At 48.9% G+C, this 16,260-nt stretch overlaps 1 protein-coding gene across 5 annotated transcripts in view; it reads right to left on the bottom strand.

The window, feature by feature from the left end:
• Positions 1 to 9,692: 9,692 nt before the first annotated feature.
• The window catches only part of LOC119098662 (zinc finger RNA-binding protein), a 38,678-nt gene continuing 32,110 nt past the window's right edge, over positions 9,693 to 16,260 (bottom strand). For 2 of the 5 annotated variants that reach the window (XM_037221642.1, XM_037221646.1), the window contains 5 exons: positions 14,348 to 14,608; positions 13,357 to 13,614; positions 11,528 to 11,722; positions 10,761 to 11,156; positions 9,693 to 10,039 (listed from right to left, as the gene is read on the bottom strand). In XM_037221642.1, coding sequence (XP_037077537.1) covers positions 9,805 to 10,039; positions 10,761 to 11,156; positions 11,528 to 11,722; positions 13,357 to 13,614; positions 14,348 to 14,608 — 1,345 coding nt within the window. In that variant the 3' untranslated portion in view covers positions 9,693 to 9,804. The other 3 variants (XM_037221645.1, XM_037221644.1, XM_037221643.1) reach the window with 3 other exon arrangements.

Here is a 16,260-nt window from a genome sequence, read left to right as displayed (position 1 = left end):
AAGAGCTCTCTGACTGGCATTTGAGAGCCCAAGTCCCTAATGCAACCGCGGAAAAAACACTCCGGGCCGTTCGAGCCCTTAAATTGGGGCTTTACTTGCTTATCCTGAGGGGCCCTTCGAGCCCATCCGGACCTAATGGGGAGGGGGGACGTGCCCCCGTGCCCTCTCCCTCCCCGTTGCTTGCGCCAGGGGCCATAGTTTGCAGACACTCGATGATCCAATCAACTCCTAATCCAGATTTAAATTATAGGTACGGAAGACCTTGAATGTGCCCGCAAGTATAGGAAGAATACCACCGAGCGGTCTTTGGAGTCCCAGAAGCATCATGCTGTCATTTGTAGTAATGAATCCTACCGATGTGAGGACACTTCACTGTTCTCCTATCCGGCCATAGGGGGGACGTGTCCCCCCTCGCGTCCCCTGTGGTGCCGCCCCTGATCTGGATGATCTGGTTTAGAATCAGCGGGGGCCAGAACCAGTGAACCAGGACGAAAATTTGATCAACTCAGGTGTCGGCTTTGGTTCCACACTAAGGAAAGCTTAGATTTACTTACTACGTCTGCAGTCAAGTGGTAATGATTCTGGTCATGGTCGCGGCCCACAATGACGGTACAAATAATATCAGCGGGTATGGCTTCCAGTTACCGCCATGTGCTATGCGGACATCTTTGTCATTAATGTTACTCTGACTGATCCAGGTGGGAGTCCTCACTTCTCAGGTCTGAAGAAATCTCGTGCGCACTCGTCCGAATTCGCACGGACAAATGGCGTCAAGGTTGCTTTGTGTGTAGGTCCGAGAGAAGTGGGTTAGGGTGCCCCTATTACGCTAGTGGAAAACCTTAACTCTGGCTGAACATGTTGAGTCATTTTTTGCATATGTGCGTCTGGACTTAGCACAAAGCAAAAAGGAACCGAACGTCTCGAGAAAAATTGTTTGGCTTTTCCCAATGATTGTCAAACGTTTCTCGTTAAAAGCGTCATTTGTGTTTTTGTGAGGCGGTTTTACGACTCCAAGCATCAATCTCAGCGGAGTACCACGTGTCTATACGTCACATTCCAAACATGTCGCCATAGCTCACAACTCCGAGCACCGGTATCGGTACTGGCGTCGTCGAAAGATTTGCTTTGCTGTTATTTTACCGACAATGCTTGCTTTTGCTCGATCGCACTTGATCTGACAATATTTCCGTGGCAATCTGTGTCGAAAGAGTTCCCGGCAAAGTTTGACCACAAATACATCGATCGTAATGCAACATTTCGATTTATGAGGCGTGTCTCTGGGCCGGGCCTACGCTCCGCCCATTGCCGAGGTCAGCACTGACTTCAGCTGGATCAGTCATCTGGCTCCACAGGGCAGCGGACAATGGGATAAAGCCTTGTGACCAGAGCAGATAAAGCCGGCGATCCAACTGTACTGTGTATGTAAATGTACCATCTACATGCTTCCAGGAAGAACCCGCAAGGTGCATGAATTATTGATCAGAAAGTGGCCAATGTCGCCTTTTCCGGCCCCGTATGGGCCGGCTGTGGCCTAAACCGATAAAGATTGGGTCATGAAAACTGCATAAAAAGGAAAGACCAGTTTCTTGTGACGAATGTCTGACCAGCATATTTACTTTTAACAAGCGGGGGCCACTGACCACTTGAGCGTTCCTTCGCGCTGTAACGTAAGCAGAGAACTTGGGCCACGAAAACCACACAACTAAGAATCAGTGCAACAAGCCTTCTTACTGACATTTGAGGTCACATAGAGGCCCTCGTCGCCAGAGTTCAGAGCCACAACCAGGGTATAGTGTTGCAAGGAGACAGCGAGAGCCAGGAGCCAAGCTCTAGTCTTGGCGAAAAACTAGAGGGAACGAGAACTAAAGGCCTGGTGTACATGTGAATGAACCGATGTGAGCCAGGAGTCACGGCCTGGTGTTTGTGAAAAGCCAACAGGGGCCTGGACCAGGGTATGGTGTTGACAGGAAACTAGGCTCCTGTTCTTGTAAAAGAATCGGTATGAGCCAGGAGCCAGTATTTGGAGTTGGCTAAATGTACAGAAACACAACCCGGGGCTTTTGCTCACAAAAAACCGAAGAGGTTCGGGAACAAGGAGCTGGTCAGGATTGAGGAGCCCGCTTTCGTGGAGAGCAGTGGGAACCAGCATTGGGAACCAAACACTTGTAGGCGAGTCATAAGCACGCCGGAAACAATGGGAGGTCAACATGTGAAGTCATCGTTTACGATTCAGTGCCAACGACGCCGTCAGGTGAAACTCACAAGTTGTTGTGTGCTTATCGTGTTTCTCGGAACTGAGGCTGACGCACAGCCCAAAATCCAATCACAGACCGTGTCTGTCCTTCGTGCCTGTCGAACTGTCGGCTGTCATGGTGGGATGAGGTCAATAAACATCGGCACGGCGGCGTTGCGGCCTGCTGTTTCGAGGTGCTATACCGCGCATGCAGCGTCATCCTTTTTCAACATTAAAGACCAGATGGCAGCACGGTACGGCCGAAATTAGTCGTGCTCCCGCGTCAGCGCAGGGGCTTCAGTGCACTGACCAAGCTTCAATAATTCATAACGTTGCCAAATACTTGACTTTTCAAAACCATACAGGCATCTCCGCCATTTCAGCTTTCAGCGATGTTTTAGTTAATAACACCCGGCACTGACTGGAAGGAACACACTTGTGGCCAAAAGCCCCTTCAAGCAAACACTTCAGGTACACAAAATTCCACCCATTCCTCAACGGTCTAAAATTTAACGGCTTTTATTTTCGCTATAGGAAACGTTTAGCACGACAAATGCTTTGCATATGAAACCAGCTGCAGAAAAAATATGACACTCTAAGCCCAATTTACCCCGGCTCGCCGGACATATCAATCCACTTCCCATTGTACATAAGCTGTTACGTGCATTTACGAGGAGCATTATGCGCATAGAGAACACACTAGCAAGAGCCTTATTCCTCATAGGAAAAAAACAGGAGAAGGCAGGTAGAGAAGCGTTGATATTTCGACGGCATCCCCTTATAGCAGAAGCAAATTTGCTTAAAATTAATTTACTTCTGCTATTCGTTTCGATAAGGGCATGTTGCCGACATGTTAACGTATCTATGTGTCCATTTTCCTAGTTTTTTTACGGGGAAAAAGCTTGTTACTACTGTCTTGTCACCTCCAATTGTTTTTCAAACGCAATATTTTCTGCAGTGTAGGGACAGACAACAGTTTATGACAGATGTTAAGGTCATGGGGAAAATGTTTACCTGCGGGATAGCTAGTGCAGACATGTTGCTATGTTGTATTGTCTTTTATGTGGAACAAAGTGTGGTCTAAGGTCCAAGGCGTTTGTCTAGAGGGACGGAGCAAAATCCGCTATTCCATAGCAATGGTACATGCAATTTTGACGACTGAGAGAGCCAAGCAAATTTAAGAGGGCGTCATTTCCCCAGAATGAGAAAAAGTCATGTGCCCCTTCTCGTTTGTTTGTAGAATACCTGGTAAAGACAGACTCTGACATACTTCAACACATTTTAGGCATACGGCACAAGTTGCATCAATTTATCCCCATATATAGCGTTAGCCTGGATGACAACTTGAAATCTTTTTTTTTGAAGTTCGAAGTCGCGGCCGTCTTCTTTTTCCATATCGCACGAAACTGGGATCCACAAATGTCAAGTCGGTGGACAACTGTCTTAGGTATATTGCTGAATTTGAGAGTAAAATTGTCACTTGGCGTCCTTTAGCGTCGTCAAAGTCACAGCCGCACCGGAACGCGCGTGTGCGCGTGCGTGCGTATGCACGTAAGTGTATGCGTGCGTGCGTGCGTGCGAGCGTGTGCGCGGTGTACATGCATGCGGCTGTGCGCGTAAAGAGACGTGGATACTGGATGCCTTTAAAGCATTTAAATGTTGTGCATTGGCGCAATGAATTGTACTAGCCAGAAGATGTTCTGAAACGTTGAAGTCCCTCGCGCGATATATGTGTAGACCTGGACCGAGCTATGCCTTTGCTACTCATCTTTGTCCTCGTCGCCATTTGGCTGATGCTCCGGATGCTGCTATGAGATGTTTTGATTTTATGGCTTCGGCCAAAACAACTAACCAGTTACTGAGATATTTCATATAAAGTATTTTTGAAAGACGAGCAAAGTAAGATTTTCGATAAGCAGGTTAAAGGGAATGAGGCAACAGATATGAATGCAGTATATGCGACCTCTATCTGTAATGGCTTGCAGCACCTGACTACATCAAGTGGCAGAGTGAGAACAGATAAGCTTGTGCCGTCAGCGTGTTGCCAGACCACAGTATGACCACAACCTGGTAACTATTTTGGCGTTTGAGGCGATGAAACCGATGTCCTTTGCATTTGCTTTGTTACCCCACAAATCTCACAAATTGTGATGTCTGTATTCACAAAATGTTGCATGCATGTTGTTGCATGAATGGTTCCGTGATCCCCCTGAAAACAAAATATCCCCAACGGAACGGCCATAAAACATGATGGTTTCTTCTGCCATGTATTAAATGCCTGAATAGTATGGACATGACACAAGATAGAGTCCCTTCGCTACAATATAAAACGGTGCGACGTTGTATGTAAATAGAAGTTGGAAAACAATATAACACCACAAGTCAAGGGACGTATCAGAAAGCAGGAATGCTGAAAAAATCTGACTTGACTATTTCCATGCTACTCTATAGTCCACTAGTAACGTCCAGCATTCTCGGAAAGTGTGAGTGCTATAGCATTCACTTATCCCTCATTATGTTCCCATGCCTATGAACGATTATACACACATACTTCGGATGAGTGCTGCACTGCACACACAAAACTTCAGTAACCAGGCAACTATCTGTTGAACACGCGTAAGGCGCGTGATGCATACAAATATGTTCATTTCGGTTTCACTACAAATCATCCTCATTTTTTGTGTCAAAATGTCTTGAGCTGGCTGGAGCTCGCCCTAATTCAGCAGCCATAGCGGACCAAGGTAAACGACGAGACCATGAAGCCAAGCATCACTCGCCGAGGGATTGAAAGGGTGTGAGCAAGGAGATGATTTGACTATCTGCAGAGACGGTTGAGTATAAATGACACCAATATTTTGCTGCCTGCGAGGGGGCAAAGCCATGTGGTCTTCGTACTTACAAGGGAGTGCCCCACATTGGTATTTTGCTTTTAACTGAAATAGCCATCTTGACGATCATTCGGTGCAGTTTACAGCCTTGCCCTTCTTAAGACTTGAACCCCTCTAGTTTCTTAGCAACACGATCACGAAAATCACGGACCATGTCGGGAAGACTATTTCAAGGTCATCCAGGCATCTACGGCACAATAATAATGTTGTTCAAAGCCTGTCATTCCACCAGCTGTGCGGCGGTCAAGACCAATAAAAATAAAATTGTCGAGTCGCTCAAATCTGGTGTTCGTGAGCACCATTTTCAAATATAACGGCCCTCAACTGTCTTTTAATCAATGTTGTTCAATGTGCAATGACGCAATTAAACACTGCCATATTGAGGATCATATTTACTTAACAGAGAGATTATGTTGTCTAGAGCAGTCGTTTCCACTCAGAGCATACCAATAGTTTTAAGTGAGCCTATTTCATCAAAATTGATGCTTGCTTCAATATCTTCAAATGTGGAACATTCCCTTCAAAAGCAGGAGCCTAGATGAATTCCACAAACTCCGTTCCTTGCACATAGGGAACGGAGGGCGTCGAATATTGTGCGGCACACAGGCATTAGCTCGAAATTCCAGAGACCATGACGCATTGATTAGTGCCATGGCTGCAAACCTCCTATCAGAGCACATGGAGCCCAGCGAATCTTCCCAACTCGTCTAGACATAAAATGCTTCCAGGTAAACTTATTAAAGATTCAGGGAGGGTCCGGACACCCCTGCCTCTCCCGATCCGCAGAGGGAGAGGGTCCAGACACCCCTCCCTCTCCCGATGGGTCCAGACACCCGTCCCTCTCCCGATCCGCACAGGGAGAGGGTCCAGACACCCCTCCCTCTCCCGACGGGTCCAGACATCCGTCCCTCTCCCGATCCGCATAAGGAGAGGGTCCGGACACCCCTGCCTCTCCCAATCCGCATAGGGAGAGGGTCCAGACACCCCTCCCTCTCCCGACGGGTCCAGACACCCGTCCCTCTCCCGATCTGCATAGCGAGAGGGTCCAGACACCCCTCCCTCTCCCGATGGGTCCAGACACCCGTCCCTCTCCCGATCCGCATAGGGAGAGGGTCCAGACACCCCTCCCTCTCCCGATGGGTCCGGACACCCGTCCCTCTTCCGATCCGCATAGGGAGAGGGTCCAGACACCCCTCCCTCTCCCGATGGGTCCAGACACCCGTCCCTCTCCCGATCCGCATAGGGAAGGGTCCGGATACCCCTCCCTCTCCCGATGGGTCCAGACACCCGTCCCTCTCCCGATCCGCATAGGGAGAGGGTCCGGACACACTTCCCTCTCCCGATGGGTCTAGCTAGACACCCCTCCCTCTCCCGATCCGCAAAGGATCTACAGCCCTATTTTGTGGAAGCACGTCTGAGTATTTTGTATTTGGTGTCCGGACGAATACTCTGCCAACTACAAGAGGTGAACACTTCTGATTACAATTCACTCGCCTTCCAGAAACTCAGCATGCTGCCCCAAACTTACATGTTAGTCGAAGGTAAACAGCAATCCGTAACACCAGGTTAGTACCGCAATCTCACACCACCGGACTTGCGTTTGACTATGCCTAGCAGAATTAATTGCCGTCTTTACTTCGCAACGCACGGATCAGGGCTTCTTCCGAACCTGACTTCGAGCGACACAGCAGTTTTGGGTCCTCGATTTCGTCCAAACGACGATTCCTAGGTCGACTTTGATCGCGTGAACCCAGTTAGCGTAATTTGAAGAGGTGTAGCCATATGAGAGCCTGCTCACAACGCAAGTCTGGAAACACCGTAACACACCTATTTCTAGGGGTGTCGCTTCCCATTTGGTTGAGGAGCTCTACTTTTCCTAACTTTGGAAAGGAAATGGGCGTATTCCGGGGAAAAAACGGTGCGCTGGATTCTATTTGGGGGTTAACTTTCGTCATTTTTCACTTTTGCCCCCCCCCCCCAACTCACTGGGAAACTACATTGCGAAACTACGCCCCCACCTAGCTTATGGCGTCACACTTCGTAAACGAATACCACCCAACATTTCAAATTAGGTGGGACATCGATTATTCTAGGCAATGGAAGTGCCTTAATTGACGCTGATTTACCGAAAGATTCAAAATAATTGATTCGAACCAAACTGAACGGAAACACGTCACTCCAGGGTCGACTTCGACCCCAACCGGAGTAAAACGCATGTCGGGATACTGGACACCAGTTCAGCGGCACCAAACCCTCCAAAGACGGCTGCCGGGACGTTAATCTATTTATTTATTTTATGAAATATTCTACAGCTAATTTGCTGAAGCAATAGCATCCCCACATTGGGTATCACAATAGCATCACGACATCACCGGACCGCCGCCGGTGGACTTGTGACGTGTGACGAATACCACTTCTGCCACCAATAATCCTACGATCAGCTGGTCGGCAGAGCAACATTACAGCCGACGCAGCCAGCCCAGCTACTGTCTGTGGTCACAGCCACCGGCACGTCACGCCTGGCCTGGCGTCACCAGATGACACAGCGCGCCGCGCGACGGCCGGCTGGCCATCTGCCAGCTAGCAGGAGGTCCCGCGCATCAGGTGAGCGGCAGCACCTCCAAAACGTTGGCCCCACGAGCGATAATGGCGTGATCCAGCCTGCTGCTGCATCAGAAAGCTATGCGACCATCGCGCCTTATCTACAGCGAGGCCAGGGAGGCCCTCGGGCACGTATGTTGTACATAATCTGACAAACGTCGGGGTCAGACTGAGGAGTACAACAAACTGACAAACACTACGTGCGCTCGCTCCCGTGCCAGTCTACAAATTGAGAGAGACGCTAGCAAGGAGCGTTTGGATTGAATTCTAGGGATGCAATGCCAGCGAATAAAACAATCCAAGAAAACAAAAATGTGCTGACAGGTACTGGCGCCGGGCTTATCCAGTCACAAACAAACACATGTGAACCGTGTTATAATACAAGTAGAAATTATGATGTTCGTCATGTTCATTCATTGCGATGCTAAAAAGCCTCAAGCTTAATCACATCAATAACGTGTTGAACAAACAAAAATGACTAGACATCATTTTTGGTCACTTACATCACGCATGATCAATCCATGGCCTGAGCCTTTCCTTAAGCGACGCATCACTTCAAAATAGGCCTTAACCAAAATCAGATTTAAGCTCCAGATGCACTTCAATAAACAAACTTTATTTAAATTCAATCAAAATAAATTTTGACTTTAATTCATAGATCAGAAACGTGTCGACTCGAGCTTGCAGTTTAGCCGGGCAAGCGCGACCTAACACGAATGCTTGATAAAATTATTTACCTAGACAGGCCTTTACCCTCAGGCCATAACACTCATCGCAAAAGACACTTTAAGTAAAGGTAACGATTTACAGCCTGTTAAATCAGTGACGATGCTCGGGGATTGCCATTGCAGTGTTCCAAACCGACCCAGCATTCGTATTGTACGCAGTTGGCGGACGAGCCGCGCCATACGTTACACTTTGACGTGCGTCTCTGTGGTTCAGCTCAAAACATGTTGCGTTGATCATGCGTAACGAACAGCACACAGTCCACTAGAAAAGAGCGAATTCCTCCACATCACCGACAGGAAAGAGCAGGTTCCACTCGACGCACCCCCAAGGTGACCGCAACACTTCAGCAGCGTCGGTGAGAGAAGGGCTGCCAAGTCGTGACAAGCGGTATGTCCTCCAGAAAGGCAGTCAGTCCCTCGGACGGCAGTCGGCTGGTCAGATCGGAGACCCAGCGCAGCACCGGCGACGATCTGTCGCCGAACCGGTCAAGTTCCTGGCGCAGCCAGCTGCCCAGTCGGATGGCTTTGCAGGCGGCCGCGATGTCGGGCGGCAGTGTGACCGTCATCGCGTCCCGGCCGGCCGGCAGCCGCGGCGGAAAAGACACTCCGGAGGACGGCGTAGGGTACGGCGGAGGGGGCGAGCCGAGGGACGGCGGAAGGGACGGCGGAGAGGGCGGGCCGGAGGACGGCGTAGGGGACGGCGGAGAGGGCGGGCCGGAGGACGGCGGAGGGGACGGCGGAGAGGGCGGGCCGGAGGACGGCGTAGGGGACGGCGGAGGGTGCGAGCCGAGGGACGGCGGAGGGGACGGCGGAGAGGGCGGGCCGGAGGACGGCGGAGGGGACGGCGGAGAGGGTGTGCGGAGCGACGGCGGAGTGGGTTGACCGGGGGACGACGCGAGCCCACCCGGCACGGAAGAGGTCGGCGACCAGGAGCTCCTCGAGCACAGGTGCCGGGGCGAGGCCAGCCCGCCGGGTCCTGGTCCAGGCCAGGTGATGGCGAAGCACGGGGGCGATGCGGCTGAGAGACCTGGCACGGGCAGTTCGGTCAGCGCCAGCGCGACATACCGTAAGTGTTCGCTACTTTTAGGTCTAATGAACTGAAGGTAATGAGATCTGACAGCTGAAACAATGGCTCGAATTATGGTCGGCTGGTGTGGGTGCATGCTCACCGTTATCTATATCCAGTAATATACCAGAAACGGACGGTAGCTCGAACAAAGCAGACAGATGCCGAAAACAGGTGTCTTGTTTCAACTATTCTGTAAAACAAACCTGACCGACATCACGAGCCGCTGAAATCTGACAAAATTAGGCACATCTGTCTGAAAATAGGCAGGCCACGCATTGCCGTGCGCTACCAGAACCACCGTTGTTCAAACTGTGGCGCGACTTGCCTTTGCAACATGCTCCTAGAGACCGCCATCTTGATGTGTTTGGCGCTATTCAGGTGTTGTTTGTAGGGAGCTGGTCCCGTGCAAGACAGCTGACAGAGCTCACAGAAGTAGGGGCCGTTCGAGGGAAAATGCAACGACTGTAATGAGTCACTGGTGACTACCGACTGCAGCACCTGATCCACACCTGCAGTGGGGCTGTGAAAGAGAGAAAAAACAATTCAATGTAGAGTCATGCCTTCTGGGTACTGCACTCCCTCTCTTTCTTTCTTTCTTTCTTTCTTTCTTTTTTTTCTCTCTCTCTCCCGCATGATTGGAACCCATGTTTCCAGCCCATGAGCCGTTCAAACGGCTCATCTGAGCTTAGGGCTCTTAAGACCACGCGTCTGCCTTGCATTAAAAGCACGGCGAAATGTTTCGCTCTTATCATGAAGCATCTTGACGGACGGAAAGGTTATCACATTTGTGGGGAAGTTTTCCAATGCTCTCACAAACTTTTTCCACAGAGACTGTTTTCCACGGAGACTGAATCAGAAACGAACAGCGGCCAATGATGACGTCTCTGCGCCAGGACCGGAGGCCTAGGGGGTGATTGGCCGAGCCGACCCATCACAACTCGCGCATCGCCCCACAGATGAACCTGCATACCCACGCCACGTCGCGGAAAATCTAGCTACCTTAAACACAAAACAAACGGTGTAAGGCGACGTGCAAGTAAAGCAAGTTTCAATAGCAATCCAACAAAGGCGTCGACTCAATGAGCACACAATGGTTCAAAGTTTAACACCAGCTCGGAGCTTTCAGTACACATGGCCCTCAATGTCTTTAACACCAGCTCAGAGGTTTTCAATACACATCCCCTCAATGTCCGATTTCGGACCAGGCCTCGTGGCACCACTACATTGCCTACTTTCCTTACCGCGGTGGATCCGCATCCGCCAACGTGATGCTACCATCAACATTTTCGGCGACCTCTGGTGGCTGGTGCTCGCAATGCGCGGCCATCTTGATGTGTTTGACACTCTCCAGGTGCTGTTTAAAAGGAGCAGGACCGGAGCAGGACACCCGACAAACTTTACAGAAATAGTCGTGTCCAGGCCCCATCATAGGAGAGAACGGAGGCTCGGGTGATTGCAAGTAAACGGCAGCGCCGGACGACGGCAGGGACGCGCCGGGGGACGACGCGAGCCCACCCGGCACGGAAGAGGTCGGCGACCAGGAGCTCCTCGAGCACAGGTGCCGGGGCGAGGCCAGCCCAGCCGGGTCCTGGTCCAGGCCAGGTGATGGCGAAGCACGGGGCGATGCGGCTGAGGACCTGGGCACGGGCAGTTCGGTCAGCGCCAGCGCTGACATAACCGTAAGTGTTCGCTACTTTTAGGTCTAATGAACTGAAGGTAATGAGATCTGACAGCTGAAACAATGGCTCGAATTATGGTCGGCTGGTGTGGGTGCATGCTCATCGTGTATCTATATCCAGTAATATACCAGAAACGGACGGTAGCTCGAACAAAGCAGACGGATGCCGAAAACAGGTGTCTTGTTTCAACTATTCTGTAAAGCAAACCTAACCGACATCACGAGCCGCTGAAATCTGACAAAATTAGGCACATCTGTCTGAAAATAGGCAGGCCACGCATTGCCGTGCGCTACCAGAACCACCGTTGTTCAAACTGTGGCGCGACTTGCCTTTGCAACATGCTCCTAGAGACCGCCATCTTGATGTGTTTGGCGCTATTCAGGTGTTGTTTGTAGGGAGCTGGTCCCGTGCAAGACAGCTGACAGAGTTCACAGAAGTAGGGGGCGTTCGAGGCAAAATGCAACGACTGTGGTGAGTCACTGGTGACTACCGACTGCAGCACCTGATCCACACTTGCAGTGGGGCTGTGAAAGAGAGAAAAAACAATTCAATGTAGAGTCATGCCTTCTGCGTACTGCAACTCCCTCTCGTTTCTGTCTTTATTCTTTCCTCTCCCTCTCTTTCTCTTCTCTCTTTCTCTTTTCACTCTTTTCTCTCGCTCTCTCTCTTCTCTCTCCCTCTCTCTCGCTCTCTCCCTCCTCTCTCTCTCTCTCTCTCTCTCTCTCCTCTCTCTTCTCTCTCTCCTCTCCTCTCTCTCTTCTCTCTCTCTCTCTCTCTCTCTCTCTCTTTCCCGCATGATCGCAAACCATGATTGCAGCCCATGAGCCATTCAAAAGGCCCATCTGAGTTTAGGGCTGTTAAGTGCATGCGTTTGCCTTGCATTGAAAGCGCCAGCCAAAAACAAGCTTGATCGTTTTTTTACCATAACTGCTACTGGGAAGAAATCGGTGAAGTCAGTTGAGATGATGTTCATCATATGGGCTCACTTAAATTACGGTAAGTTGGTTAACTGTAGGACAAGAGACAGTAGGAATTTTGCAAGAATCAATCACACATGCTGTTGTGACACAAATAGTTTAGACAGGATGAGATAAGGTAGAGCTTGTTTAGGCTAGGCTTAGTAAGGCTACTTTTACGGAAATGGAGGTATATCTGTTTTTTATTTGGTCATGTGTTGATGTGTAGGAGTCCAAGGTTTTTTGTTTGGATACATCATGCATGTTGCATTTTTGGTTGTTTTGTTGCTGAATCCCTTTGCATTTTCGTTTTAAAGAATCCTGTGGCAGGGAGGTGCAAAGTGCGGCAGCGAAACATTGGTATTAAGTAGTTTTTGGTGCTCATCACACTATCATGAAATAGCTATTCTTTAACGTATTGTTTCAGTGTAATGACCTGAGATATTAAAAACAAAAACATTTGTGTCATGTTTGTGATATTACGTCCAGGCCGACTTGAAATATACGTTTTTGTTTACCGGAACATCTCTCACCGATTTACAAGTTCCAACTTTGGGAATTTAATTTTTAACTCCTGTACGGTCTTTTTGCGATGGAATGTTTCAGTCCAACACTAGCTCAAAAGCGATCCTTGCTCACTGAAGGCTTTTTGCTGTCTTCTTTTACCTCTTTTGGCTGCTTTCCTTCCCACTCTTTCCGATTCAACTTTCATCTCTGACGACTTTTATCCCTGTCGACTTTTTTGTCGTTCGACATTCTCCCATTCCATTTTTTGTCCGGATATTGCTCTTCTAGGACTGCTCAGAAACTCAGGACCATGGTGTGTGCAGTCAGACGGCATCTACGCCGGATCGTCAAAATCTTTGAGAACTGCGGGTTCCACATCCACAGCACACGGAAAAGAAAGGCGCACGTAAGAAGCATGCTGCGTCATACGTTGCACATTACGTGGCTTCCCATGTGAGGAGTGCGGCGCATCCCAACGAACCGGAGCTGTAACAGCTGCTTGGCATACATTTTTCGTGTTTATGAGCAAAAGGTTACCAACGGATGTCTCAATTTATACAATAATGTTTAGCTACGCGTTTTAGTACATTCGTTGATTGATTGAATTTTACTCCCCCACCAAGAAGCCAATGAAAAGCTGATCGCCCACCGGAAATGACCCCAGCACTCACTCTTGTACGTGGCGATCTGCTTACCGCGTGGAATATTCATCCGATGACGTTATGCCACTCTCACTGTCACTGATGACCTCTCGTAAAGAACATCCGAACTGCATGATCTTCTTGATGTGCTTGGCACTGTCCAGGTGTTGTTTATACGGAGCGGGGCCGGAGCAGGAGAGCCGGCAAACCTCACAGTAGATGTCTTCAGAGGCGATCGTAGGAGAGGATGGAGGCTCAGGCGACTGCGAGTAGACGGCGTTTTGCAGCACCCGACCCACACCCGGGGACGAGCTGAATCAGAACCGGGTAGAACATATGGTCACCATGGATTACCCAGACATTACACACGCGTGGGACACAAGTAGACATGACATCAACATTACACGTTCAGTTTAGATCGTCCCTTGCACGTCACATTTCGTCACTTTCGGTTCCTATCTATGACAGTGAGCATTACTCTTTACAGAAGTGAACGGTTCTCTAAGGTGAGTTCCTCACAGGCTCACAGGCCTTAAATTGACAACTGGGTCCTCAGCCACATTACGTCTGTTATTCACATCTATATGCCTAAACGGACAAAAAGAAGGCTTTTCTTCGATGGATATGGTCAAAGAATGCATCGGGAACAGGAAATGCCCTAGTTGCACCCTCTCAATTGCCGTCCAATTTGTATGATAGCGCTGGCGCCATGAAAGTGACTAAATCAATCAGTATGACGTACATTTCAGCTTGCTTAGAATCAGCGACCGGTGAGTGGCCGGCTGAGTTTTGAGCAATTGATTAAGACTTGGCATGTGATAAGCTTCTAGACCGCAACTATTCCGGGGTTTATTCGAACTTGAACGCTTTGTAAGTACTGTCTCCTCAACTATGACTAAACTAATAATTCTTTTATCGGCCTGTCTGCTTTTTTCCAGCATAAATATCCGCGAGGTGGCGAGCATGAAATTGCACCACACCGGAGAACGGCTGCACGCAGGAAGCAAGAAGCAGGGACGATTAGAAACATCCGGGTGATGCTCACCGTCGCCGACATTTAGCCGGCGGGATGACTCCATCTCCATCGTCCTCAGAGATATATTGTGACGATCGCTTAAACCGCGCAGCCGTCTTGATATGCTTGACACTCTCTAGGTGTTGTTTATAAGGAGCAGAACTGGAGCAGGACAGCTGACAAACCTCGCAGTAGATGTTTTTACTGGTGAAACTACCAACCGAATAAAACGCGGCTGGCAAGTCTGAGTGCACGATTGGTCCAGGCGCAGGGTGTCCTCTTCGATCTGGGCTGGGAAAGAACACAAAATATTGTTTGCTTTCCACGTATCATTGAATTACAATATGTAAGAAGAGAGAGAGAGAGAGAGAGGGGGGGGAGAGAGAGAGAGAGAAAGAGTGACAGAAAGAGAGAGATAATCTATTATATATATATATATATATATATATATATACATTAATGCTGCTTTTTCCGAAAGGTAACAGCAAAATATTTAAGAGCAGGATGATAGCTTGCAAGGATGACGAAAGACCGAGATTGGATGCAAAATGTGTGAGAGAAATATGATTTAGTTGACATTTAGGACAATCAAGAAGATGCGTGGCTGTCATTAATTCATTACATTGATTACAAATTGGTCTGGTTTTATCATTGTCTAAACGCTGAGAATGAATTAAGAATGTGGGGCTCATTTTGAGTGGTGCTAACGCTACTTCGTGTTTGTGTGGTTGACAGTATGCTTCGACAAATCGACAGGTCGAAGGGTCAATTCTACATACTCGTGTCTCGAATTTCGGTCAAATGTGGGTCATAATGGTTGTCAGGGGCACTAAAGCCGCCTGTGACATTTTAAGACTTTTCAGTTGAGCGCTTTCAGACCTAAAGCCACCGGCATTTTCGTGCTGTGTGGTTGAAGGGCTCTGCTCGGCGGCGATTTTTTCACTGCGACGAAAGAAAACTGTACAAACCTGTCCGTCAAAATGAATCAAAAATGCTCCAGGTTACATGTGAGCCGTAGCTGAAGCCGTTTTTGTGCAAGAAATATTGATCATGGCATTTTGAATATCTGTAATGCATGTTGAATCATTCTCCTATCCGATTCGTCACCTTTTGTCATTTCTATGTGATAGAACAAGTCCGAGCCCGAGGGTCGAAAAATAAAAAGATGGTTATCGGTATGGAAATCTGTGAAAACAATGTCATTATCGGGGACTAAACTTCATTAGCGCCATCAGTCGTCCGCTACCAGCGCAGTGTCTCCCACATGACTCTGCACAGGCGGCGGAAAATAAACACATTTTGAGGAGACACTAAGTTTTACAACACGGTGGCTCGCACGCATGTTGAAGTCGACTCAGTGCGCCAGTGACTCATTCTAAGTCATTCTGACTCATCAAAACTTTTGAAACCAAGCGACTGCTACTTGCCTCCCAGCGCCTGAAGCTTACTCCCGGACAATGAGAGCCTAAGCACTTACTGGGGTTACTCTGTGAATCTAAAGTAATCTTTAACGGTTTTGGCCGTCGCCAATCTGATCCTAGGCTCGTGCTCTGTCCGAAGGACTTCTCCTTCTGGTACGAAGAAACATGCCGTCCGCACATTAGCCTTGCCCTGCAAATATGCCCTGCTTCTCAGCAGAGAGAAAATTATGGGAAAGGAGGCGCGACAGGGTGGCACTGGCAGGAGCCCTTTTCAAGTCCCCAAACCCCGTCGCAAGAGTTCTTTCCATGGGATATGACAACCTAATACAACCTGCAATTGATGCCTAAGTCTTCTTCATGAAAGGAAATGTTCAAAGAATTGAAACTGGTCTTGTACTGCGCAGCTGATCCATCTGAAAAGCAATTCATTCTTCTTTATTTGAAACGAGGCTTTCCACTTCCCGTAAAAGGTATTGCAGCAACGTATGGGCAGCAATGGTGTTATTTTTCATCACGTATGAC

This window comes from Pollicipes pollicipes, unplaced genomic scaffold (assembly GCF_011947565.3).
Source record: "Pollicipes pollicipes isolate AB1234 unplaced genomic scaffold, Ppol_2.1 Scaffold_4740;HRSCAF=5597_pilon_pilon_pilon, whole genome shotgun sequence".
Taxonomy (NCBI): Eukaryota; Metazoa; Arthropoda; class Thecostraca; order Pollicipedomorpha; family Pollicipedidae; genus Pollicipes; species Pollicipes pollicipes.
Note: the sequence above shows the minus strand (reverse complement) of the source record. Positions and strands in the feature narration are given on the sequence as shown.